The following is a 27469-nucleotide window of genomic DNA, read 5'->3' as shown; positions in this document are numbered from 1 at the left end:
ACCATTTTTCTTTAGAGAACATTGAAGTCAAAACATTGTTTGTTAAAAAATTAATTTTTTAATGTTTTTAGATGTTTTTATGTAGTAATTTTAAAAATTAAAAAAAATATTAAATTACATAATAATAATTAAAAGACTGTCAGGGGTGAAAAAGAAATCCCTGGCGCTTGACAAAAAAGAGACTGGGTTTTCTTGAGCCTCACTTGTATTTTATCCAATAAGTCAGCATTTTCCAAACTGCAAGCCAATTATTTACCATCAATCATGGAACGGTGAATGCTTATATTGTCCTTTGAATTGTGGCAGAAAAGAGAGAATAAACTACAGGGACTCTTGAAGACTTGTTTGTTTTTTATGTAGAAGTTTTACAAAAAAAACAATTAAAAAAATTATTTAAAATTAATATTTTTTATATTTTTTATTATTTTTATATACTAATATAAAAATATATTTTAAAAAATAAAAATATATTATTTTTATATACTTTTAAATAAAATATATTTTGAAAAGCAATTATTATACTAGCCATCTATACTATAACGAGGGTAGGTCTTCCCGTGTAAAGGTAATTTATACGGGAAAATGTATAAATAAAGGAATTCCCTATATTTTCTCCGAAATTGGTTAAGTCTGGATTTATCTGTGATTGATAATAAAATTAGAAAGGCAAATTAAAAAAAATAAAATTGATGGTTAGCGATTGGTTAAGTTTTTTCCGATAGAAAAGGCAGGTGACAGCTTGTATTTATTATTATCGTTTTTGCCTACTCTTATTTATCACCCTATATTAGAAGAAATCACATTGTTTTCCACAGAAAATCTCGCTGTATATCTCCTTTTCCCACCCTGCAAATTAAGTCAATACATTGGTTTGAGAGAAATTTTATAGAAATCGAACGGAACTTGAATTCTAATGAATCGAAGCCTCAGTCAATTCGGTTTTAACTCATTGATTCTGGAAAAGTCTTATGGTGCTAAGATGTAATTAGTGATTAAGAGAGAATAAAATATATGATTTATCAAAAAATAATAAAAATATTCTCATCTTGTATTTATCTCTTCTAATTATATCTATTTATTTTTATAAAGTGAGTTTAGATAACTAATAAATGACATTAAATATAGCTTGAAATCATAAAATTTCTCTTGACTTGAGCTTAAAAAATCACTTAGACGGTCAAATTAATAAATTATACAAACTGACTAGTTAAATCAATTACCCAATTACTTTCTTTCTTTTTATTTTTAGAAAATTTATTATACTGCAAATTCAAATAAAATAAAATGATAGTTATTTTTTAAACTTTAAAATGCTACAGAAGCTCATGAGTACACATATACAAATTTCTTAATAATAATAATAATAAATTATTTTAATATATTTCTTAACAAAATATCATTTTAAAAAACATTATGCACCTCTATATCAACTAACCACAAAAGCATATACAAGATTATAGAGATGCATGCGTTGTACACGCGTATAATATTCAAATTCATACACGTAAAAGGAGGCCATAGAGAATCTATTGAGTATATATACCAACATCTAAAGTTCATGGAATTGTACTTTTCGGGGTCCTAAGAGGTTGATTCAGTTGGTCTCCTTTTTGAGAGATTTCCAAAGTATATAAAAAAGAAAAGAGGGAAGAGGAAATGGTTTTCGATTTCCTCCAAACATGATTGTTAATGTGTTCTCTTGTTCATCGACAATCGTTGGTCCGAATGATAGAATGCTCCATCAAGGGGTGGCTGGCAGGGGGGCCCTAAATTGCCCCTCCAAACATAAAATCGTAGCTCCTCCCAGACTCCATCCAATTGGGATAAGTAAGTGGTAAGTGGCATACTTCGTGATTTGTAAGGGACAAATCGTGTTCGTTTTCGTAGGGGAGAATCCAGGTTCCAAACCTCGACACCTGATAGGGCAAGCCATTATTGTGAAGGATAAATGCAGCAAATTATGGAGTTTTTTTGGAATAAAAAGAGAGATCAATAATCCTACAACTAAAGATACCAATGAAAATGGAAAACAGACGAAGAGAACGAAACGAATTTCTTTTCTTCTTTTAATTACTGGATATTCAATAAATTTAGTGTAACACTGATCCTTTGTTATATTTCGTATAAACCACTCAATGATGTTTCTTCTGGACAAAATTGAAGGAAACCCTTGTGAGAGTTGAAATTGAACCGAAACGGCGGGGCGGCTGTCGATACTTAATCCCCCTCCCGGAGATTTAATTCACTGTTACATTTCCAGCTACTGGAACCAACCGCCTCCATCTGTTGCCAATGGAAGCCTTCTCCATCCATGTGATGTAAAACCTCATTAAATCTTGTGTGTGTGTGTAATGAGATCTGTTTCTTTTATCAGAATTAATCATTGTGAATACGTTTTTTCCTCCTCCGGCACCTTTCGACGTACCAATTGGCATGCTTTTGGAGGCCCATGCCAACCATCACCTTCAGGCTTGTGAGCATAACATAGGTCAAGGCAGACAAGAAAAGGATCCAAAAAAGCCTCCACGGAAGGGGACTGGGGGGGAGGTGAGCAGAATATACTGGAGTCAGCACTCGGATAACCTGAAACCCAGAGGATAAATCCCTTACACCTAAAATCTTCAGCCTCAATTCAACAAATAGATTAAACACAATAAAGAAAACCATTTTGGATTCTCATATTGTTGACAAGAAGTAGAATTTCACAAAGCACGAATATTCTCATTTAGTAGCCCAATTAGAGGATTTAGTGAAAAGCCATTCATCATCAAAGGCATTTCAAGAATGTCAGCTCCTTGTATCGAGGGGGGTAACCTAAGGAGTGCCCATAACAGCAGCTACAAGTGCAAAAGTATTTACAGGTGCTTACCACACATGCTGGAGCCAAAGGAATGAATGTAAGAGTTCTCTTTCTACTTTCTGTATTCTCTGTTTGAATGTTCAGTGTCTGTAGCAAAACAAAAGAAACTAATAAATCACCAAGTTCAAGTTTACAACACGAACAGAAATCCGAGAATAATGAGAAAACAGAATTTAACACCCTAAAGTTCAAGTGCAAGAACTTTAAGTGCTTCTTAAACCAAGCCAAAACTAAATGACATTTTATAATGAACTAAGACTTTAGTGCTTATGTATTTTATTTCCCACTCCAGCACATCTATAGGGGCTATTGTTTTGATTTGAGTGCAAGGACTAAAGTTTAACCCTGCTAGAATCTCAGGGACTTCAAAACAAATCATTCTTCAAACAATTCAGGAAATTCCTGAATAATGTTTCCTCCAGATTTAGGGGTTATGATGATCAACGTTACCAAACATTCACAGCTAGATCCATATCTCCTTGAGGAAATCCAACAACAGTATCCATCAAGATCTTCAACTTCATTCCACTCCACGACTATCCATTTGGAATTTGCTCAAAACCCACATCCCAAATTTAAGTTTTAAATACTAAAATCCACATTCCAAAGTAAAACCATGAATATCACAGGAAATTTAGTAAAACCTGATGTGGCAAAGAAAGTAAGGGGGAGATGGACAACAAAAGGAAAACGCATGGTGATAATGGTGCTTAAGAATTTTTGCCTGTTTTCCCTTCAGATAGTTTACAGGATAGTTTATAAACTCAGAGCATGGACTCTTCACATACATTTCAATAATCTCGACTGTAATGTAGATCACCTAGTCATGAGGCATGGGACAGATAATGACCAAAACTAGTTAAATGGTATTTGGCATTTCCTTCACCTGAAGTGGTTAAAAATTATAAGCAATAATATAAGAATTCTGTTTGCAATTACTGAATGAAGTTAATAGAAGGAATGATTTAACAGACCAGCATAGTTTAGCAACAGATTGCTTCAATTGATACTTCAGGTGGAATACTTGACACAAATGAATAAAGTTCAAGTGCGTAGAGTGCTTTCTACATAAGCACAACTCTTAAATCCATAAATTACTTATTAGAAGGACAGAGGAATAAGGCAGCAATATATAAAGTAAATACCTGGTTGCAAAGCTCTTCAAGAAATTCAGAGTATACAATAGGCTTCATGTCATTGAATTTGGCGAGGAATGAATGCTTTATGATATCAATTAACATTTCACAGAAAAAAACCATGAGCGCATTCTGCAGAGTTCAAAGAAGATATAATAAGCGCAACAAATAAGCCCGGAAGAATCCATTATAAAATTCTTCCCTTTAAAGCACAGAGGTGCACAGAATCTCTTCTGGTTTACTTACAAGAAGAAAACTCTCAAACCAAGGACCCTCTGCCTCCAGTATATTTTGAGCTAAAACAGCTGATAAGAATGCTGAAATGTGGAATCTCTCTATGGAATCTAGCAGTTAGCAATCACACAACAAAAATTATATGAGACAACACGAACTTCAAAATTGAACAGAAAACAAATCCTAAACATCAAATGCAAATGTAGGATCATGGATTTAAATGCTGGTCCAAAAACTTCTCAATACAAACATAATTGATGATGCATGTCTCCGAACAACTCATTCTCAATGTATCAGCTTTTAACTTGCTGAGAAAATAGGCATAATCAAAGACCAAGTCTGATATCAAGCCAGTAAATCATCACATTTAATATCTAAAATTGACAGCAAGCAGAATGTTAACTAGTCAAAGATGACACAGTTTCATTCACCATTAAGAAGGACCATAAATAGAGAAGTACAAATAAGCAAACTCACCAGAGTACACCAAACTGTGAATGTTATCTTTGCTGAAACGTTTGAAGACGCTGCTTTTTATCTCAGCAAAGTTATTGGATACCAGCAAAGCCAGCAAAGCATTATTGTGAGCAACGATACAAGTTGATAAAGTAATTGCCTGAGCTAATAAAATGAAAGAATGAAGAAGTACAAATAGTCAAGGAGCCAAAGAGAAAGCTCAGCATGTCAGTGGACTTTTCTTTTTCTGGAAAATATATCCAAGCCATTGTTAAACCAAAAACAAAAATGAATAAATAGAAAAAATCAAGAAAAAGGATATTTGAAAAAGCCATAGCTAAAACTTGATCAGAGATAAATCTCAAAATCCAGAATCTCATATTTTCTGATGAACAATTTGCAAGCCCTTCTGAAGAATTGAATAGAGCCTGCAGTACATCTCCACCAAAGCTCTGACACAGTTTATCAAATATCTGTATTGAGGATAAAAAATAAGTTTCCATGATTCCAGACAAATTATTAAAACCAATTCAGGACACATTACTCCAAAAGTAATGTTAAAGGAACACTTCTCATCCAATGGTCAATTAAAACACAATTCCATTGAGATATGGTGATATGACTAAACCGGGACAGAAGAAGATATGGTTATGGATAAAAAACCTATAAAACCATCAGACATCCAAAATTTATCCACGGCCAAAACATGAATAACAAATAAAACAAAAACCAATGAAAAAATTCAGGAGTTGTTTAAAAAACTGCTCCTGAATTTCAATATTGACATTGGTTTCAATTCCACCATTGTAATTCTGCTAGGAGTCAGGGACAGGTCACATGGGGCTTCAAATATCAAGAAAGCTTCTTATGCTGTAGAATGTTGGAACAATTTCAGGAACTTTCCTTTTAGATAATAGCCACTATAAAACAAAGATGTTTCTGTTTGGCCCACCCAACATTCGAGTTCTAAATCCACCCCCACTAGAGCTGATCAAGTCATACACTGATCCAAAAGTCTTTTAAAATGTTTTTTTTTTATCTTTTTGAAAGAGCAGGCTGCATCACATAAACAACATGTTGACAACAGCACTAGCAAATACTAAGAGAAGAAAAATGTATTTCATTTATCAAGCTGCATTTCCAAATCAAAAAAGAATATACTTTTTCAGTTATACATTAATCTACTTCAAGGACACCAACATTAATCTTCACAAGTGACTCAAAAATATGAACAGTTACCAATTCTCAGGTTAGTTTAGTTTATTCTCACCTCCAAAACATTGTAAACCACATAGAGTTTGATTGTTCCTTGGCCACGAATCATGTGATATATTAAGCTGATATCTGAGGCAGCAGGAATAAAATAATTAAAAAAAAGGAAATGGTACTTTCAATGCCAAAATCCTGTAACACAGGCATGATAAATTCTAACTCTAATTCAGTAGTCACATCATTCGTCCACAGACTAGTTAATATTGCAATCATGTATATCACAATATATTCTTCAGTACCTATTTGTCCCAAAATTACAACACCAGAAGCCAACACAATAAAGCAGCCAATATCAGAAAGCTCTGCTGCAGAAGGCTTCTTGAACTGCCTGCCACAAGCATGATTAAGTTATTTTGTAATTATTACAAGCTACCTCCTGTCTACAGCATTCACAGAGAGAGAAAAAATTATGCCTGAAGCACATGTTAGTTGGGTTGAGCAAAATATTTTTCAATTTCAAGAGAGCAGAAGTAGTTGTTAAACAGCTAAACTGCTATAAACAGTGAACTTGTGGACCAAACTCTGACTCTTAACTGTGATACGTGATAATCACCTTTTAACTTTGTAGAAAACCAACACCAATTTTTTGTACCAATAACGAACACTAATAGTTCATGCGAAGAAGCATTTGCTTGAAATGTATTTTTATGATTTAAATCCTTCTTGTTTGTCTTTTGTGATAACATGCACATCAAAGATTCGAAACTTTTCTTTCTTTTGAGAGTATTATTTAGCTTGTGCATGGGATTGCATTGTTTTGTATATTTCATTCATAAAAATATTGATTGGACTTAGTATATTGCAGACCCAGGTAAATGATACAGGCAAATGGAATTGGCAAGGAAAAAAATATCATCATTCAAATCAACAATTGATAAATTGTTGAGAGAATAGTCAATGTGTAATCAGCTAAATCAAGCATTCGTCTCTCTGCGTGCGGGATGCATTCAGGTATGTGTACAAGTGAATGTATGAAACCAGGACTGACCTGGCACTCGGAAACCTCCAGAGGATCATCAGAATCTTAGTTGGCATAATAGTTAACAGTGATAGAAACGAATCCAGGCATACAAAGAAGCCAACATCTATAAGCTGCAACAACATTGTTGCATTAATTAAGCATGATGCAACTGCAAGGAAAAACTAATTCGCAACAAAATGAACCGAAGCGCAAACAAAGGCTTGCGTAAAGCCAATCAGGATTACCAGTTCACATCTCCATGGCAAGCGAAAAATGGTATCATATACTTTCTCCCTTTCTTTCTCACTCCCAAGAGTAGTTGTGCTCCTCAACGAAATTCCTTTATTCATTTCGTCCATAAAGTACTTCACCGGTGACTTCTCCATCGAAAAGAGATCTGACAGGCAAATGCAGCACAAAACCAAAAAAAATTAATAGCAATAAATTCCAAAAAGCGAATAAATAAGATTGATTGAACTTACAATTAGGATCGTCGGCCATGAGTTTATTCCAATCCAATGATTCCGCCGTCTCCAACTTCGTAACAACACTTCCATTCGGTGGTTCACTTCTCCGCTGCTTCTCCTCCACTCCACTCTCCTCCGACGCATTTTCCTCCACAGCAGTCTCCACTACACCAGCAAAATTGACATTCCTCTGCCTCAACTCCCCGTTCCCGTACACGCGCTGAATCTCCGCCCCTACTTCACTCACCGTACTACAAACCACGCTCCCGCCGCTGCCTACTATATAACTGTTTTGGATGTTTCCGTTGTCTGTGTGATGCGAATTGTGGACAACTGAATAGGAATGGGTGATTGAATCTTCGTGGATTTCGGGATGGAGAGGCTTGTGTTTGCGCTTGTGTTTCTTCTTTTTTCGGTAGGGTTTCTCCACTGGATCTGATTGGTAATTGACAAGATATTGGTCTTCTTTTTCTTCATGGGAACTGCTATGGTTTAGAATCTCGAAGGACAGCTTTCTGCCTGAGGATCTCCAAGCCATCAAGAGTTACTCCCGGTGTGAGAGAGAGAAGTCTTTCTTTATCGTCGGTTTTTGTATTTTAAGGAATTCAGAACTTGTGCGTTTAATTTATTTTTTACACACACACACACACACAAGTGTCATATTTTTATTTTTATTTTGCGCAAAGGGATTGCTGTTTGTTTGTTTATTTTTATTAGATTTGGTTTGATTTGTTTTTTACGTTTTACAACTCTGTTAATTAATTAGTGAGTGCCTAGAATAGTGCTCACTTTTGTTTTTATATGTTTTTAAAAGTATGTTCACTTGAAAATGATCAGTGTTTCATGATTATTTATATATGTTAATCTTAAAAAAAAATTAATATATATCTCAATATACCGTTTGCGTTAAGAGTTTTAACCGGGTCACTGGATTTTGACCAGATCACCAGGTTTTTCGAGTCAAAATTTTTTTTTAAATCAAAACGACATCGTTTTAGTAAAAAAATAAAAATTAACGGGTTGCAACCGGATCTTGCTGGGTCAACCGGGTCGCCGAGTCACTTCGGGTTTTTTCTTTTCCTGTTTTTTCTTCAACCCGGCCCGGTTCCAGCTCCGGATCGGCCAGATCCCAGGTCAACCTACCCGGATCGGATTTTAAAACTATGAGTTAAGATGACAAGTTTAATTTGATGATCCAAATTATTAATAATAATAATAATAATAATAAATGATAAAGCTCGGTTGTCCATGACCCAACCAAGCTATTTTGACTCATTTGAGCTATTCTTCTTTCTCCTCCTTTTTTATTCTATTTTATTTCCTCTCAATTTTAGATATAGATATCCAATGAGATTATTAAGAAAATTAACACTTTTCATGGTAAGCTACATAAAATATTTTCCATGATTATATATTTTCAAGTTTTTTTAAAAAATGGAGATTTGATATGAAGAACACTGCACACTTGTTATCTACTTTCTCCACATAAAAATCACATATTTTAATATTTAATTTTCTACCTGCTTGATCACACAAATTAAAATAATAACTTAAATGTCAAAGCGTATATCATTTCACAAAAGGTTTTTTTTTTGTTTTTTTACTTTTCAACGACTTAGTGACGATTTACCTCAAATTAGCACTACCTCACATGTATTCTAAGCTTGATTTCGATTGAGTAGAGATGAATCTGTGTACATTTTTTTAGCCAGCTTCTCTCTATAGAAGATTTTTAGCCAGCTTCTCTACGGGTACATTTTTTTAGGAAAAATAAAAGTTGTTATGATATCTGTATTGTTATAATTGTTTCGATAATGATGCGGGTTAATTAATTTATGAACAATACTATATAATAAATATTTTATATAAAATTTTCGTCTAACAGTACGAGCAATTAGTTTTTTTTTCTTTTTCAAAAGATCCTTAATTTATCATTTACAGTATTTATTTTATATTTCCTAACCATTTATATATTAGTTTGTGTTGAGTTTTAAGATAATTGTTTTTTGGTAAACATCAAATATGCTATCAAATTATTGAGGTATTATCAACTTCACATCCAAGTTATTTTCTACATAAAATTTATCATTAAATTATTTTGATTTTTCATGTAATTTTTTATTAAAATCACTTAATAGAAAATGTTAAGTATCTCTAAAATGACATTATTTTTAATAGAAAATGTATAAATTGAATGAAAATATAAATAAGAATTATAGAAATAGATGAAGTTTTTAATTAAGAATTTTAAAAATAGAACCAATATAAAAATAATTTATTGATAATATTAAGACTAATTATACAGTATTATGGTATTTTTTAGGTTTGCTGGGGAAAAAATCACTCATAGCAATCATATTCAATTTCAATTTTCAATGAATTTAATGGTTAAAATGTTTGTATGGTAATGAGATCTGAGTGTTTTAAAAAAAATTAAAATTAAAAATATATTGAAGTAATTTTTTAGATTTTGTTTCTGTAGAAACACATTAAAATAATTGAAAAATATCTAAAAAATTAATTTGATATTTTTTTAGACAAAACACAGTTTGAAAAATATTTTAAAAAATACATTAAACAAATGTTTGTTTTTATGTTACAATATACTTTTTAAAATATTTTTTAAATTACTTTTCATTGAAAAAACATTAAATCAATAAAAATTTTAGGTTTTTTTTAATGATTTTAAAATAAAAATAAAAAAATAATATTTTCAATTAAAAAATATTTTTTAAAAATAATATCAATAACAGTATCAAACACATGAAGGCCTCGTCTTGCATTATAATCTTACCATGTTTTTGAAATTTTTTTAAATTTTTAGCTTTAAATTAATAATTTTTTGATCTTTTTAATATATTAATATTAGAAATTTTAAAAATAAAAATATATTATCTAAATAAAAATGCTTTAAAAATAATATCTTATGACAACATAAATTACAGGTGTTTTTAAATAATTTTAAAGTGAAAATAATAAAAAACAATTAGTTAAAAACATATTTTAAAAAACAATACCAATGACAACATAAAACACATAAGGTCTGTTTCTACCGTGGTTTTAATTTTTTTTGAATATTTTTATATTTAAATTAATAATTTTTTAATGAAATTAAAATTAAAATATATTATTTTAATATATTTTTAAATAAAAACTACTTTTAAAAAATAATATCTAAATCACTGTCAGACAGGCTGGAAATACTATCGAAGTGTCATTTCCGTTTTCTGAGCTGTAATTCGCGGTTAGCCATGTTGCAAGGCACGTGCTCGCAGAGCAATGGAAGAGTGACGACGCCCTAACGAATACTGTAGTGACACGTTTCAATTTTCTTCTTTTTTTGGCCTTTTTATCGTCCACCATAATTGCACTTGTTAGCGCTCTTGTAAGCGTAATTACACGGATATCCCTAATTGAAATAATAAATCACGAAACAGTCAAGACCTCGTTTTTGTTTGCTACGGTTCCGAGAAGAATGATCAGGAAGGATAATTTAGGATGTCTGGAAGTGTGATTAAGATTGTTTTTTAAATTGTATTTTATTTAGAAATGTATTTGACTATGCAATGTTTTGTTGGTTCTGTCTAGAGTCCTTCCTAATCTTTCCCTTCAATCTGTGAAGGAAATTATTCATGAGGCCAGAAATAACTCGACAGTCTAGCTTTCTTGTTCTCCCTTCACTGTTTCTCATTTATCAAGTAGTATTTTGTTGGCCAAACAAAAGAAACCAGACCGACTATTCACTTTCTGCAATTTTACTCATCTATATGAATCCAAAAAAAGGCATAATTCTCCATACCCATCATCACTAAAGCTTGATGAAAGCCGAAAGGAAAAGGGAAAAGGAAACAAATTACAGATGTAAAGGCCTGTTATCGTACATCAGCCTGGACTGCTTAATAGTCATACGGCATTACTACTTTATAACTATACACAACTAGAACACAGAGGAAAGAAGACAAATATAAACCGCATTAACAAAATCAGAAGCTTGGATCAATCATTAATACATTAATCTTCTAGGAAGAAGATGGTAGGCTTCGTTGGTTCCGTGATTTCCACGGTTCCTTCGAGCATCTTCGCAACCTTTCCCATTGACGGCCTCATGTCTGGCCTATCCTGAAGGCACCACATTGCTGTCTTCACCATCCTATCTACCATATCAAAATGCACTCTACCATCATAACAGTGCTTAATCTGTCGGTCCAAAATGTCCTCTACCTTCATTTCCTTGAACACTTTGTCAAACGCCCACCTAGGAAAATACCAATCCTCACTGTCCATCAAAGAACCTTGCGTCTCGAAATTTCTAGACCCAGTTACGATTTCTAGCAACACCATCCCGAAACTGTAGACATCAGCCTTGGGAGTGATTGGATCACTCTTAATCCATTCTGGTGCCATGTACCCACGAGTACCCCTGATTCGAGACATGCTCACCATATCTTCTTTTTTCCTCAACTTGGCCAACCCAAAATCTGAGATCTTTGGGCAAAAATCATCACCTAAAAGTATATTTTCCGGCTTAATATCACAATGCAACACCCACTCCAAACACTCTTCATGCAAGTATGCGATTGCTCTAGCTACACCAAGTGCAATCCTATATCGGATCCCCCAATCAAGCATCGGTTTGCGCCCATCAATAGCCACCAGACCCATCTCAACCTCGGTCCCTGAAGATGGTACCCGACCCGCAGGGAACAGGAACCTGTCAAGAGAACCATTAGGCACATACTCATAAACTAGAATCCTTTGGCCTTTCTCCGCACAAAAGCCCCAAAGCCTGACCAGATTAAGATGGTGCATCCTAGCAATAATTGTAACCTCTGCCCAAAACTCAGCATCCCCTCCAGTGACATGTTTCAGGCACTTGACTGCAACAATTCGTTTATCAGGCAGCTCTCCTCTATAAACATCACCAAATCCACCTTTTCCTATAGCATTGGAGAAGTCATTTGTTGCTGCTTTGAGCTCTGCATATGTGAACCTTTTAGGTCCACCAGCAGGCAGGAATTCAAGGCCTAAAGTCTGAGCCATGTCTCTATACTTGATGTATTTCTTCAAAAAAGCCCAAAAGAAAAGAATCCCGGAAATCAGCTCCGCAGCAAATAACGTACATATTATTGCAATATTTCTGGTTGTGGTGTTGGATTCTTGAGGAGGGAAAGGAAGGCTTATACGAACAGGACATGTGGTGTCCAGCACACGAGTCATACCAGTGAAATTTGTTTCATCTGTTTCAGAACTATCCACACGCAAGAACATGACAACTTCAGTCCCTGGAGACCAGTACCCATATAATAGTCTGTCAAGCTGAAGCACACAGTAACCTTGACCGTCATACTTGAACATAAAACCAAGACAATTAGGATGAGCCAAGCAGTTTGCTCTACAAGTTGTTAGATTTCTGACATTGAGACTTGTCTGATTTGATCCACCAGTGAAATTGACATAATCAAGCTGAACAAACTTGGTGTTGCTAGTGAGTTTCCTTTTCCTCTCACATGCCTCTCGACTTGTAGTACTTTGCCTGAATCCAGGGGGGCACACGCAGGACATGGAATTTGAGCCGTCTGTCAAGCAGATAGCATTAGGCCCGCAAAGCCCGTGAACTTTACACGATTCTTGCAGTGCTTGCCAAGCAATAAACCATTGGCCAAGGCTTTCATCATAACTGTAAACCCTTAGATTTCCATCATTGTCAAGAGTCAACCTCCGCATCCTGGCAACCCCGTAATCAGCAGAAATGATTGAAACACTATTTCCTTGATTCACACTCCCATCGCTTCTTAGTTGTGCAAACACGTTATCGGAGGTCCAGTAATTATCAGAGTAATTGAAAGACAAAGAAGAAGAATTCAAGAACCTGAACTTACCATTTTGTGAGACAAGTTCAGTGCCATTTATATCCTGGTCGGGCAAGAAAGTATCAGTAGGAAAATTAAAACTCTTCCACTTGTCATAGACAAGACTCCCATCTTCATTTAAAACAAGTCTGGTTGAGTTAGAATTTGTTGACTTAGGGGCGCCAGGCCACAAGTTTGATCTGCTTGAAGAATCGGTTAAACGTAGCTCGCGAGTCGCTGTGATAACAAGAGAAGCATTGGTAGAGAGTGGAGAATCGTGCTTATTAGCAGACCACACAGTAGTAGTGATGTTTCTTGGCAATTTGTAATACCAAATTGAGAAATTGAAGTGGTTTGAAGAATTGTCCACAGGGTAAAAGCCGGCTGCGAAGGTGGAGTTGGGAGAAAGGAGGATTTTATTTTGCATCGGAAGCCATGGAGAGTCTGAGGAGGAGAAAGATGTCATGTTTTGTTGTCGTTGGGATGTTGATGGTGAAGGATTTGATAGCAGAAGGAAAGCAAAGAAGAGAAAGAAGGGAGCCATTTTTTTCTTTTTTTTTTTCTTTTGGAGTCTGGTTTGGTGATGGCCGTGTGGAGGCAGTGGAACGGACGTATTTTAAAGGCCACCCGCATGGACCGACTTCCGGCGTTGACGCCATGACTTGTTGGCTTATAATGACCTGTATTAATTAACTGCGGGTCTTTTTTCTTTTCTAATTCCTGGATTTTGTATCATTTCGTGCAAGATTTGATTGGCCTTTAAAAAGGACATGTAGAGACAGATGTAACTCCCATTTAACGTTTGGCAGATTGTAGTACAATTTTTAAAAAGTATTTTTAAAATACAAAAATAAACTAACAAATTTGATTATATTGCTGCTTTTAAATCTGGGTAGGTTAATTTAACACCTAATCATCCAATAATTCAAACTATTCAAATTAATTTTAAAAACCAATTTACAAAGTATCAAATATCAAATAAAAAACATGGTAAAATCTTGCTGGTTGAACCAAGTTTTACTCCAAAAAAAACAGAGATTGTAACTTGTGAAACTTACTTGAATGTAATATATCTACTTTTAAAAACTAAAATTAAACGGTTATTACTTCACAGTTTCTTGTTATATAATGATTTCACACTCTAAACTATTTATTCATTGACTGAACCAATCATGTATTAATTGAATCAATATCCTAGTAATCCAGTATTACAAGTTATCGAGTTTAATAACATTACTTTATACATTAAATCTTACGATAAAAAAATATAAATGTGATTCGGTACTAACGGTTTACTTCTATTCGCTAACTAAAGAATTGGCTGATAACTTCGTACCGACCATCTAAACTATCTCTAATAATTCGAACTTGGAATTTGAGTGTCAACGGAAGGGAAAGGAGAGAAAAATCATCGGTGGCGTCACCAGAGACCAGCCAAACTAGCCCCACGGCCCCCACTCTTCAGGCGGCTTTGGTTTTATATACCAGAGAAACTAGTTTTTTTATTATTATTATTAATATGAATGTTTAGATTAGTTTATATATATCTTAACTAAATTTATAAACTTTAAAATTAATGATATATCTCAAAAAATTCAAATTCACGATTATTAAAAAATAAATCTAAAACATATCAGTTTATCTACCTCAAATTATTAAATTAATTTGTTATTGCTTGTTGGACGGGTAATTATTCGCCAGAGTTTTTCTCCGTCAGAGTCTACAGAGGCATAAGATGATGACCATAAGAATTTGACCATCTCCTTGGAAATTGACCTTTGACTAATACATGGTATTTAAATAATTAACCATTTATGTTATTTTTAAAATAAAATTAGTATCTTTCATTATAATATTAACTGTTGTTTTTTTTAATAATTATACATGAACCTTGAATATTCAACGCGTGGATTGAATATCTACTTTTTTTATTATTATTATTATAAATTTTTTATATAATATATCTCAAATTTTTTATTTTTATATTTTTTAATACATTCATTTTAAAATGATCAATTCATTTTCTTTTAATTATTCATTAAGACTTGATTTTAAGATTAGGGTAATTTTTTATTTTAAAAAAATACCTTGGATAAAAAAATTATATAAAAAAACACACCTATATTTTGATTAAAGAGATAATTTTTTTAAAAAAATTGTTTTGATACTATTTTAATTGCTTTCAATTTTCATGTGATAAAGAACATAGCTAAAGAAAAATATAAAAAAAATATTTTTTTTGTTGAAAACACATTAAACAAAAAAAGGAAACTAAAAAAATATACTTTTTAAATACAATATAATTTTTTTTAAAATCCATTTCTGCGCAACCAACAACAAAAAATTCATTCTGTTTTGCTTCTGAAAAATTGTTTACACAATTCAGTTTTGGCTCCTGGCATCCAAAATCCACACCTCTTAGGTTTCTAAGTTTTAATTGAATATGTTTGTTTCAGAGCTTCCGGTTGAAATTAAGATTGAGATTAGATATAACTTAATTATACACAAAACTCAATCATAGAAATTAATTTTTTTATTTTTTTAAGTTTTTTTTATGGTTCTATACACAAAATTCAACCTCAATTTCTCAAATAAATACACTCTAAATGTGGATAATAATTTTGGATTCAGGTAATAATATCAAACCTGATCTATGAATAATTAACCCCGTCCCTACTTGCAAGTCGATCTCTATAGCATCCTCGACTGTTATATATTTTCAGTCATGACATTACTGATGAGCGATCGATGACTACATTTTTTTTTTTTTTAATTTGAGGAAATCTCACCCCTCGAAAAGCGCATTTTGTGAATTCAGGTGAGCGAGTAAAATTCCGGCTGTCCCAGGCTCTTACAAGAGGTGCACGCTCTGACTCGAACTCGAGACCTGTTGTGCAGATCTCAAGCCCTTTGCTATTACGCTATGCCCCTTGAGGACTTTTTTAACGCGGGTGTCTGGGCCAGCTTGCGCGCACCTCGACTAATTTCATGGGCCATGAAGTTAACGATCATGTAAGCCTCCAGTGGCCATCATATGAGCAACCACAGGACTCGAATCTGAGACCACAGAGAAAACAAATCTCTTGATCCCAAACTCTTACCACTAGACCACCATCTAGATGGTTTATCGATGACTACACGCTTACTCTCCATTTGTAACTTTTCATCTCAATTGAATCCAGTACTGCTTCGGTAATTCCTAATCCAATCCAATCCTCTAGCGTTTATTAGTGTGTTTTGTTAATGCAATTCAGTGTTTTCAAAAAACTTTTAAAGTATTTTTTAATTAAGAGTATATCAAAATTACTTTTTAAGATTTTTTTTACTTCATCAACGCTAGAATCATTGAAAATTACTTTAAAAATATTACTTTAATATTTTTTAGATAAATAACAATTTAAAAAGTAAATCAAATAAAAAAAACAATTCTTTAATCAAGTTTTGTTAGCTAGTTGTTAGAAATAAATAAATGCAACATTACATTACCTGGGGAGGTGATTGAATAGTATAAATTTTGTGGGCATCGCAAGACAAAATAATTAATTGCGCAAATCAATTGCCAGTACTTTAATGACTCTTGGAAAATAGATTTGCATCGTGATATAGAGTTCCATTGTTTCTTATGGGTAGCATTTCATGTAGTTTAGACGCCTGACTGCAAGGGCGGAGCCTTTCACAAGGCTCCGGTGGGCTGTAGCCCAGGTAGGATAATAATAAAAAATAAAAAAGGAAGCAAGTTCCAAATAGGGTTTTTCTTCTTTGTTAAAGTTTCTGTTTCCAAGGGTTTATCATCATCATTAGCCAAGTAAGAAAAGTGACGCAGAGGAAGCACAAGGAGAAGACAAAACTCTATTATAATCCCTTTTAAAAGGTTTACGGTACTATCGTAGGAAAGTTCAGGATTTTCTTTAAATTTTAAAATTTTTATTTTAAAATTAATTTTTTAAATATTTTTATGTAATTTATCAAAAATAAATTTTAAAAATAAAATAAATTTTAAAAATAAAATAAATTATTTTAATATATAAAAAAACACTTTAAAAACATCTATCATACTCCTAAACAAACCTACATATCGCAAAATAAGTCGAGAAACCAACTATATTAGTTACTTTTTGGATAAATTATAAAATTAGCATAGTTAGTTTTAAATTTAGGTAGAATAATATATTTCAAAAAAGTTATGGCGATATAACACACTTCTTTTGCATATAACTATTGAGAATCAAGATATTTAAATGATGTCATATATTATAACCGTGACATTTAAATCAATGTTATAATTGAGGATCATAATAAAATTTTAATTAATATCGTAATTGATTTTTCTATTTGATTAGTTGCAGCAGCTAGAAATGAGATTTCTATTTGGTTATTTTTCTCAAAATTGACAACCATTATCGATCTTATTAGTGCTTCTCTCACACGTCATATCGAGTTGCATGATGCTCAGGCTATAGAAATTACGCATATGGTAACTACTGGAGAACGTGAGACTGGTAGAGGGGCTAATCAAATCGATAATTTACATCGAAGTGGAACTACTCGCTGGAGCTCTCATTTTGATTCTATTTGCAGTTTAATAAATATGTATGGTGCAACTATTATTGTGCTTGAAAGTATGGTTTAAGAAGGATCTTCTAACTCTATAGGTGGAGAAGCTGGTGGTCGTTTGATTGTAATGAAATCTTTTGAATTTATATTCATCTTATATTTGATGCATAAATAATGAGGATTATTTATTTACGTTGTTGAGCTTTGCAACAAAAATCTCTTGACATCTTAAATGCAATGGATCTTGTATCAACCACTAAAGCATTGCTTCGAACTTTGAGAGATGCTGAATTTGATCTTCTTCTTGCAAATGTGCAATCTGTTTGCACAAAATATAAGATTGACATACCACATATGAATGCTTCGTATAAAAAGACTACAGGTCGTTCATGTCAACAATAAGGTTCAGTGACAGTTTACCATCATTATCATTATGATATATTTAACTCAACAATAGATTTTCAGTTGGAAGAATTAAATTCTAAATTCAGTGATGGGATAGTGGAACTCCTTGTACTTAGCTCTACTTTAGAACCTAAGAACAACTTTAAATCATTTAAAACTGATGCTATTTACAAGCTTGCTAAGAAATTTTATCCTGAAGATTTCAATGAACAAAAGATGTATTATTTGAGATCTCAGCTAGAGCATTATCAGATTGATGTGATTCATCATGAGAGCTTTCAGAATATGTCTACCATTTCTAAATTATGTCGAGGATTAGCTGAAACAAATAAATCGTAGCACTATCATTTGATTGACAAGTTGATTCGTCTTGTTTTGACTTTCCCTGTTTCCACTGCCACTACAGAGCGGACATTTTCGACTATGAAACATGTTAAAACTGTGCTTCGCAATAAAATGAAAAAAGGAGTTCTTAGTAGATTCTATGATGATTTACATTGAACGAGAGCTTGTTGAAGATATTGATTCGGATTCGATCATAGATGAATTATATTCTACAAAACATCGAAGGGTACAACTTTAATAGTGTAATTTATTTTTATTTTTATTTTGAATTTTATGTATTTTAAATTTTATTTTTTATATATTTTATATTATGTATTTGAATTGAAATTTTATTGTTAACTTAACAAATTTATATATTCGAGTTAATGATTGATCTTAAAAAATAATTTATGTTCATTTATATTATAGCCCAGGACAAGAAAAATTTCTGGCTCCGCCCCTGCCTGACTGCAACTCCTAGCTGTAAAACTACAAATTTTTTCCTTGTAGTTATAGTTCGATAATACCGAGGATGCTTGCCATATGTCATTTTATATCATATCTTTAAAACTTGTTTGTTTTTGCAGTCATGTTGTAAAAACACCATTTGCCGTCCAAAACACAACCCCCCCCCCCCCCCCCCCCCCTCTTTCTCTTTGGTGTAGCCATGCACAAGCGATTCAGGCAAGTTTTTTGTGCTCTAAAGGAGCACACCTCTGTAAGTTATGCCAAAATCGCCACATTTGGAGGGTTTTGTGATGTTGATCTCATAATTGTCAAAGCAACTGCTCCTGATGACTTACCATTGCCTGAAAAATACATGCACGAGCTCGTGAAGATATTTTCCTTCTCTAACTCATCATTTCACTCCTTTTCTCTTAGCTTCACTCGCCGTTTTGGCAATACTCGATCCTGGAAAGTTGCTCTCAAATGCCTCATTCTCCTCAACCGCTTGCTCAGGTCATTGCCTGAAGATAGCCCTGTTCGGGCAGAACTATTATGGATTAGATCCAATGGCTTGCTCTCTCTCTATCCATGTCATTTCCGAGACGATTCATCTTCAAATCCTGAAGCTTACACCGTGTTTATTAGGTCCTACGCGCAATTACTCGACCAATCTCTTGATTGCTTTTCCTTGGACAACAAGGCAACAGAGGAAGAAGTGATGCATGAGAGCTTACAGCATAAAATAAAACAAGTGAGTAGAAAGCTTGAGCTTTTGCCACGACTTCAAAGCCTAATAGACCGAGTATTGGATTGCATACCAACTGGGGTTGCTCCTAGAAGCTTGATTGTTCATCAGGCAATGAAACATATCATTCGTGATAGTTTCGTTTGTTACACAACTTTTCGAAGAGAGATTGTTTTGGTTTTGGATAACTTGCTTGAAATGCCATACAGGAGTTGTGTTTCGGCATTTGGTATTTACAAGAAAGCTGCGATGCAAGCAGGTCAGCTTTGCGAGTTTTACGATTGGTGTAAGGCTAAAGGGTTCTGTGGCTCATTCGAGTACCCTTTCATAGACAGAATTCCACAGATACATATTCAGGCTCTCGAGACTTTTCTCAATGGGATGTGGCAGCTAACTAATCAATCATCATCATCATTAACTACGTCACCATCCTCGTGGGTTGAGTTTAAATCAAATTCAACGGAAGATGATGATCAAGGGAAGCAAGTTGTTAAAACAAATACTCTAATTAAGATTAGTTCTCAATTGGAGAGATCCGAAGAGAATGGCTTTGCAAGTAACTTTGAGCTGGGAAAAGAAGAGGTGGCACCTCTAATTCAGTTAGAAGAAGGGGAAGATGATAACTGGGAGGCCTTGCTGGAAGCTTCCCTTAATACTTCTTCACATGACCATCGAAAGAACTTCCTGGTTTACCCTAATAGCTTTTTGCAATGGCTATGGCGATGGACATGGGTATGAGAATCAGCTTATTTGTTTGGACGATCACACAAAGAGAGAGGAGCAAGATCAATGGCAACTGCAAGTATACAATCCAAATCCTTTTTGTCAGCTTCATAGTTACTTTCCCAATTTCAATGGATCAGCATGTAATCCGGCATTTCCATGGGGATTTTAGTGCAGCTAGCTTCTTATAATGGTGAGGCAGTACTTGCCTATATTTCTTATAACTCGAGGTAAATTATAAGGAAGACAAGAATCACGAATTAGAGATGGAATGTGTAACCGTAAAGTAACACATTATTACGCTCGCTGCCATTGTAAGTGTTCGTCAAATTTCGTGCTGGAAAATTCGGGGTGTAAAGCATCACTCTTGCGATACAATCACAGAACCATTGTCGCCCCTGTTTGGTTACTCAGTTATAATTTTGCTAAATCCTGAGATACTGATTTTCATAAAATTATAACTGAAAATGTTACTTTATTTGATATTTTCAAAAATATTAATTCACAACACAGTTATTAAACTAGCTGAACAAGTAGAAAAGTATTTTGCTTCACATAAAGTTGCCTTTGACATAATAATTAATTGTTTTGAAATTGTTAACTAAGAATGCTAATTGCACACAAAAATCTTCTCACAACATGCAGTAATTGAGCCATAATTAATTTTGTAGGTGCAAACTAATAATGTGATGATAAAAATTAATTTTTTTTTATTTTTATATCATTTTGATGTATTAATATGAAAAATAATTTTTTAAAAAAATTATTATTTTTTTAATATATTTTTTTAAAAAAAATAACGCAGTCTAATGGAATCTTTGTAAACCACATTATTTGCTTCTTAAAAAATTACTACTCCTATAAACACAGTTCATCATTCAAATCCAAAAGAAAAAGGGAGCCATCATAGCCCCAATCTTAAAATCTATCTGGGCCTAATCAACCCAAGAAGCACACTCAAATTTGATCTCTTCCTGGTGGGGTGGACTTCATGTCAAGGGTGTGCTTGGAAATGGATTGATTTTGATCTCCTTTTGCTGGTGGGGAAGACCCCAAGGCATATAAACAAGAAAAGGCTAAGTGGGAAAAGCCTTTGATTTCTCCAAAATGCTCTTGAAATAGTGCCCATGGTCGTAAGCCAGCGTGCGATTTTTTCTGCAGTATAAAAGTCAGTGGGTCCCCTATCCAGAAGGAGAGTTCATTTGCTAATAAGATGGAGTATTTTTATTGATTCACAAGATTGTGATTAATATTTGATTATTGGCTGAGGGCTTCCTCCATCTGGGGATTGCTTGAATTAATTTTCTCTGGAAAGTCTTCCGGGGAAGGATTTCTCAAAAACAAAATCTCAGATACAAAAGGGGTTCGATTTTCTTTCTCTGTCGTTTTTTTTTTTTTTTTTTTGGGGGGGGGGGGGGGGTGTGCAAGGACGGTTCCATCTCTGTCACGCGTTCAAATTATCTCCAGAAGACCTTGCTCTGATATAAAACCAGAGGGCAGGGCTTTGATACGATTGCAACTAAATTATGATTCAAGCATTTTGTAAAATAGTATTTTCAACCTTTTAGTCGTCGAAATTTTTCGGACACAAGACAACTTGCTTAAAATCAATGCTCACATCAATCACTCGGGACATTCAATATACAGATGCCGATAGTCAGACTGCATCGATGTCATGTATTTCATATATAGCGAAGGTTGGGTTTGACAGTAGAAAAATTATTCAAGAGTTCCGATAAATTAAGCCCAGTTGTCTTTTCTTTTCTTTTTCTTCATGGTCTCTGGCACCGAGCCAATAATTTATTGCAGTCGTCCTCTCTTTATTCAGAAAAGGAGGCACAAATTGAGTACGAACATTGACATTGACCGGCTAATTAGAGAGAATTGGTAATAGAAAAATACAAGCAGCTGATTCTAGAGATTGCATGGGCAGCATGGAAAGAATACTGGAATGTTGTGACTTGGTCAAAAATTTATACAAGGACTGGTAATTTGTAACGTACAAACAGCTCCACAGAATATTGTACTGTAAATTAGTTTTCCTGAACTTAATCTATACATATCGAAGATGATCCAATGCTAGCTGTAAAATTACCCTTTTATTAGTTTATTTACCAGGCCTAGCAGATCGCTCCCCAGTAGTGCACTGCACAGCCTGGAGGCTAGAGCCTTGCTTTATTTTAATTTTTTGAATAAAAAACATAGATAACATTTCGTATGTTTCCTTAAAAAATTATTATCTCTACCAGCTCTCGAACCCATGACCTCAAGGCTTAGATGCGCTCATTAACTTACTGATTTACAACTTAGAGCTGTTATCATATGGATTAAACAATTATATTAACTTGCTTAATTATTCATATAAACAGTGACGAAGCACCATGAAAAATTACAATTATTTTAGAATTATAGGTAACCGGTTTTAAAGAAATCCACCAACTAGTTGCTATATTTCATGGCCCTTTGACTCTATTTTGATGGAGATTCTTTCATGTTAAAGAAAATATGATTTATTTATTTTTTTAATCTAAAATTTTTAAAATAAATGAATGATCACCAATATCTTAGTAACTGGTCATGGAGTTCTAATTAAAAGTCAGCTTGTGATGAAAATTTATATATATTTGTCCAGGACAACATGATTTCCTCTACCTAGTGTGAAAAATGTTAAGAAATACCAATTATTAAACAATAATAAAAGCTATTAAATATCATATATCTTTCCTTCTTTATTTATTTTTATTTTTATTTTTTATTACAAAGTTTTTTTGTTTTCTAATCATGACAACCTAGCTATTTTACTATCTAAATAATTAATTATATCCACGTATAGCAATATTGTTACTCATCATGTGTCTGGTCAAATTAATTACAATTTTTTTAAAAAAATAAATATTGTCTACTAAGATCTTAGTACTCATTCATTTATTTTAGAAGGTTCAGATTAGAGAAAAAAATGATAGATGATATTCTATTAAATATGAGAGGAGCTGCAGCAAACAATGTTTGAACTTTTGAACCTTAACTGGAAGTTCAATTTGGAACTACAACACCAGTGTAAACCATAAGACCAAAGCAGCAAGCATGGTAAACTACTTCACCTTCATGCGACCCTTGGAGAACTCATAAGGGCATGCATGTTTGGTTCTATAAACAGACCATGTAATAGAATGGGTAATTATATTCTTCCGGTCCGTTTAGCCATGATTCGTCCTTAACAACTCACTTGATTCTTAAGCACTAGTTTTTAGTATTTATTATATGTTGCAGAATCTTACAACTAATTAAATGAAGAAATGTAACGAGTCGTTGAATTAGATGGTTAAAATTCTGTGATTCATTTCATTCTATTCCTTTGCCTGCTACAAAACATGCCCTCCAAGTTAGGTACACAGTGATTAATGGCGGTCTTCCGACTCTTCCCACCTTAACAGCTCAAGCGAGATATATGAACAGGTTTCTTAATTTAGAGATCATTCCACGTCTGGTCACCTTTCTAATTTTAAAGAAGCCTGATGTTAATACGTGGTGCTAGATGATCTCAACTTTTCATCTCGGAACTAACTGATAAATATATAATTTGATAAAAAAAAAAAAAAAAAAACAACAGGAAACCGCGTGCTTTCAATTCAAGAGCGCAAAGGACAGTATTATACGAGTACCGCAGAATTACTCCATAAATTGTTAAGAGTATTAGGGACTGGGTCAAGCACTTGCGACTAGTTATTGTTTTATTTTATTTATTTATTTATTTATTCGATAGGATGAAATATCTACATCCTGTTAATCTCATTTTATAGAAATATCTTAAATCTGATCAGATAGATGAAATCCTTTTAAAAGCAAAATGGTCCGGCAAGCATTACTATTATCGTCATAACTCCTCAGAAACATAACATATTCCTAGAAAAACATAAAAATAAAAGTAAGGTGCTTTCATATAAAATTTTAGAGCATTAGTTTATGTTGGATCGGATCTAATAAAAACCAACAACCAGTCTGATTTTGATGGCATGTCATATAATCCAGTCCGACTTTTATTGATATCATGCATATCCCATCAGTAAGGGGAAAAAAAAACCATACAGCGCAAAATCAAAATGTCCTGAATTGAGAATTGGACTGTCAAAATCTGTAACAGTATAATTAATTACGGTAAGCTTTTGTATTTTGTACATGAAACTGGATATCATGATCAGATGTAGATCCTAACAGGCAAACACTCTTGTCTACAAAACTGCTACGGTGGCGGTTGCCTTGAATTAAAAGGGCCTTTTGACATTCTTGAAATCTACAGAATCGATACAGTCCACACTGCTTCTATAAGCATTCAACACCCTCAACAGCTGAGTTGCCTTCTCCTTTGTTCTCTCATCACAGCCAACCTGTAAGAGAACCAAAAGCTTTTCAAAAGCATTCCTTTGAATAGCCTCGACTAGAACACCTCCATTTTCTCTCTTCTCATTCATGCAGAGTTTAAATAGAATAGAGACAGAGAACTTCATTGCCAAGTCTGAGACTCGGTGTATTTTCCTGACGAGAACTGGTATTGTGAGAGCATGATTGTATGCCTCCTCTCTCCCTTGATCACTGCCACAAATTCCATCAAGAACGCCCAACGCCTTCTCACATAAACTTCTTTCTGCGTCTACAAGCATTTCTAACAGCAACGAGACCAAACCCAAATCAACAAACTTAGCTATGATCTTTGCGTTTGAAGGAGATGGTGATGTGACCATATGATAAATGACCATTAATGAAGCTTTTGTTGCAGCATGACAAATGGGTGCCTTAATTAGCTTAAACAACGCTTCCATGGCTCCTTCAATTTCTAGTAACATGTCTACTTTTCTGTAATCCAATATTGGAACAAGCTCTTTTAGCACCAGAACTGCATTTCTTCTCGCAGACAAATCCTCACTTTTCAAGAACAACACGATGCGATCTATAGATGCATCTGAGCCAGGCCAATTCGTTGCCTTGTCATGATGCAGAAGTACTGCCAAACTGGACAGTATTTCGTCCAGGACCGCAACATTTTCTTCGAAAGAAGCTTTTGAAAACTCATCAAAAGCATATGATAAAACACCAGCCGTTCCAGTAGCCACGAGGCAGCTCTTGTTACGTTCGCTCTCCTTCGCTAGAGCCTTAATCTTGGCGGCCAAATTTTGGCACCCAATCTGATCTCCTTTTTTACAAGCTGTTTTAATTTTGAGATGAATCTCCAAAGCCTCTTCAGAACTCACGGGAATTCTAGGCGTTGGAATTCTTTCTATCCCGTAAGAACTATTTGTGACGCACCAATCTTGTATCATTTTACGTATGGTGTGATTTGGTATAGGATCAAGGCTCCTCAAGACCCTGTTGGTAACGGGGCAGGTCACATTCCCAGCCTCTATCCACTTCTCGATGCTCTCACGATCGTAAGTAATCCCACTTGACATGGTGACCGGATCTTTCATCAATTCCAGCGAAATCGGGCATCGAAAATGATTTGGTATTGTCACTTCGATGTCTCCCATTTCGCTCTCTAGTCGCCGCTTGCCGGCCAGGCGAGCTGCTCTTCGCTTTCTCCATGTAGAGATCATCATGGACCTAAAGTTGATGTTGAACTAGAAACAACTAACTTAAGAAAGAAGGAATGGTGGTGGTGGGATTTTTTCGTGGTAGGAAGAATGAATGTATGTGCTTTGTGCTAAGGAATTGAAAGGGTAGTTAGATGGGAGTTTTATATAGATGAGAGTTTTATGTGGTAGATTGACACGGTTGTTCAACATTGGAAACTTAAGAGTTATTATAATGTTGAATGAAATAAATAATGAAACATGATGTTAGAGAGGTGTTAGCTTTGAAGGGGGTTTTGAATATTTGACCGTTGAAGTTTGAAATGGTACAAGATATGAACTGTCACAAGGGAGAGAGGGTTCCATGGTCGGTGTGGACTGACTGTCCATCCATTCCATGGCATGTGCTGCTTATTGGTATTCTTTTGCTGGGTTGGATTGGGCTGGGTTTCGAGATTTATTTTTGTCTTTGCTTTCTATTTTTTCACATGGGTGCGCCGTTGGATTAAGACGACCCACCCCATACCATGATCCAAACCAGCCATCCTCCCTTGCGTTTTTTATGCCCACACGTAAAATCATGCATTCACTTGTCCAGTTGCGTTTATTTATGTCCGTTCTCTTTATCACGGCATTTGCCCATTTCTTGAAGTCTTCTGCTATTTGATGACATGAAGAAAATGTTTATATATTTTCAGTTTTATTCTAATTAGATTTGTATTTCTTAATTACGCTATATATCCTTACTATTGGGATAATCTTTAATTGAAAGAGTTATTCAGCATACTGGGTTTCAAAATTCATGCTTGTCACAGAGAGAGAGAGAGAGAGAGAGAGAGAGAGGAGTATACAGATTCTAACATACCCAGTAATTTTCCCCATTTTTAATTAGGAGGAGGGACTAAAAGAAAATTATAAACCAAGGGATTAGAAGAAAATAGAACTTGGTATGTAGTAAAAGTGAATGGTCAACTATAAAATATTAGACTTAGCTTGATAATTGACGACTAGAAGATATACTGTCTTGTTGATTATTAAAAACTTGAACATGTGATCGGATCATTAAAAGAGAGGTTAGATTTGGGTTGGTGGAGGAGCACATGCCCTATATTCGAGGGGGTTGAAAAGTGAAGATGATCTTGGGCAAACCTTAAATATACTCTTAAATTATTACTAGGATAATATATATTAGTATTAATTCTGCATCAAAACTATTTATTAATTATATTAGTTTTATTCTTAAATTATTTGATTTCTCAATTAAATACCTCTGTTAGAATCATTAACAAAAAAATATTAAGTTTTCTTTTTTATAAAGTAACATCATCTCTTTAAAAAAAAAGTAGATTTAAATGAAAATATTGATAAGAGAAATCTTAAAAATGGATGAAAGTTGATGTAAAAAACTGTTTAGTTGCTAAATTGATAGTATGGTTTTCAATGATTTTTTTGTGTCAAAGTTGTTCCGATCA

General features: G+C 33.9%; 4 protein-coding genes across 4 annotated transcripts; 1 reads left to right on the top strand and 3 right to left on the bottom strand.

The window, feature by feature from the left end:
• Positions 1–2039: 2039 nt before the first annotated feature.
• On the bottom strand, positions 2040–8001 carry LOC7462658 (protein POLLEN DEFECTIVE IN GUIDANCE 1). Its single transcript, XM_024611330.2, has 11 exons — positions 7402–8001; positions 7165–7316; positions 6947–7050; positions 6198–6286; positions 5957–6030; positions 5009–5159; positions 4708–4875; positions 4243–4340; positions 4006–4128; positions 2870–2947; positions 2040–2583 (listed from the first exon to the last, which is right to left on the bottom strand). Exons 1-11 carry the CDS (start codon positions 7922–7924, stop codon positions 2377–2379), a joined length of 1767 nt encoding a protein of 588 aa, XP_024467098.1. The 5' UTR covers positions 7925–8001; the 3' UTR covers positions 2040–2376.
• Positions 8002–11130: 3129 nt separating this feature from the next.
• Positions 11131–13889, bottom strand: LOC7459096 (G-type lectin S-receptor-like serine/threonine-protein kinase At1g34300). The gene has a single exon (XM_002314731.4). The coding sequence runs from the start codon at positions 13777–13779 to the stop codon at positions 11398–11400; it is 2382 nt and encodes a 793-aa protein (XP_002314767.4). The 5' UTR covers positions 13780–13889; the 3' UTR covers positions 11131–11397.
• A 5291-nt stretch (positions 13890–19180) lies between these two features.
• Positions 19181–20656, top strand: LOC7462657 (putative clathrin assembly protein At1g03050). Its single transcript, XM_002315809.4, has one exon. It carries the CDS (start codon positions 19186–19188, stop codon positions 20446–20448), a length of 1263 nt encoding a protein of 420 aa, XP_002315845.4. The 5' UTR covers positions 19181–19185; the 3' UTR covers positions 20449–20656.
• A 3780-nt stretch (positions 20657–24436) lies between these two features.
• Positions 24437–26216, bottom strand: LOC18102541 (U-box domain-containing protein 21). The gene has a single exon (XM_024610000.2). It carries the CDS (start codon positions 26022–26024, stop codon positions 24696–24698), a length of 1329 nt encoding a protein of 442 aa, XP_024465768.2. The 5' UTR covers positions 26025–26216; the 3' UTR covers positions 24437–24695.
• Positions 26217–27469: the final 1253 nt, after the last annotated feature.

The sequence above is a fragment of the Populus trichocarpa genome, chromosome 10 (assembly GCF_000002775.5).
Source record: "Populus trichocarpa isolate Nisqually-1 chromosome 10, P.trichocarpa_v4.1, whole genome shotgun sequence".
In the NCBI taxonomy this organism is placed as follows: domain Eukaryota; kingdom Viridiplantae; phylum Streptophyta; class Magnoliopsida; order Malpighiales; family Salicaceae; genus Populus; species Populus trichocarpa.
Note: the sequence above shows the minus strand (reverse complement) of the source record. Positions and strands in the feature narration are given on the sequence as shown.

Bases quoted from the DNA above. Each gene is read 5' to 3' on its own strand.
- LOC7462657 (XM_002315809.4), top strand. From the start codon at position 19,186: ATGCACAAGCGATTCAGGCAAGTTTTTTGTGCTCTAAAGGAGCACACC.
- LOC7459096 (XM_002314731.4), bottom strand. From the start codon at position 13,779: ATGGCTCCCTTCTTTCTCTTCTTTGCTTTCCTTCTGCTATCAAATCCT.
- LOC7462658 (XM_024611330.2), bottom strand. From the start codon at position 7,924: ATGGCTTGGAGATCCTCAGGCAGAAAGCTGTCCTTCGAGATTCTAAAC. The intron at 6,031-6,197 runs GTACTGAAGAAT...CTGCTGCCTCAG, and splicing joins TGTAATTTTGGGACAAATAG to ATATCAGCTTAATATATCAC. The intron at 4,876-5,008 runs ATATCCTTTTTC...GACTATTTGTAC, and splicing joins TTTAGCTATGGCTTTTTCAA to TTCTTCATTCTTTCATTTTA.
- LOC18102541 (XM_024610000.2), bottom strand. From the start codon at position 26,024: ATGATGATCTCTACATGGAGAAAGCGAAGAGCAGCTCGCCTGGCCGGC.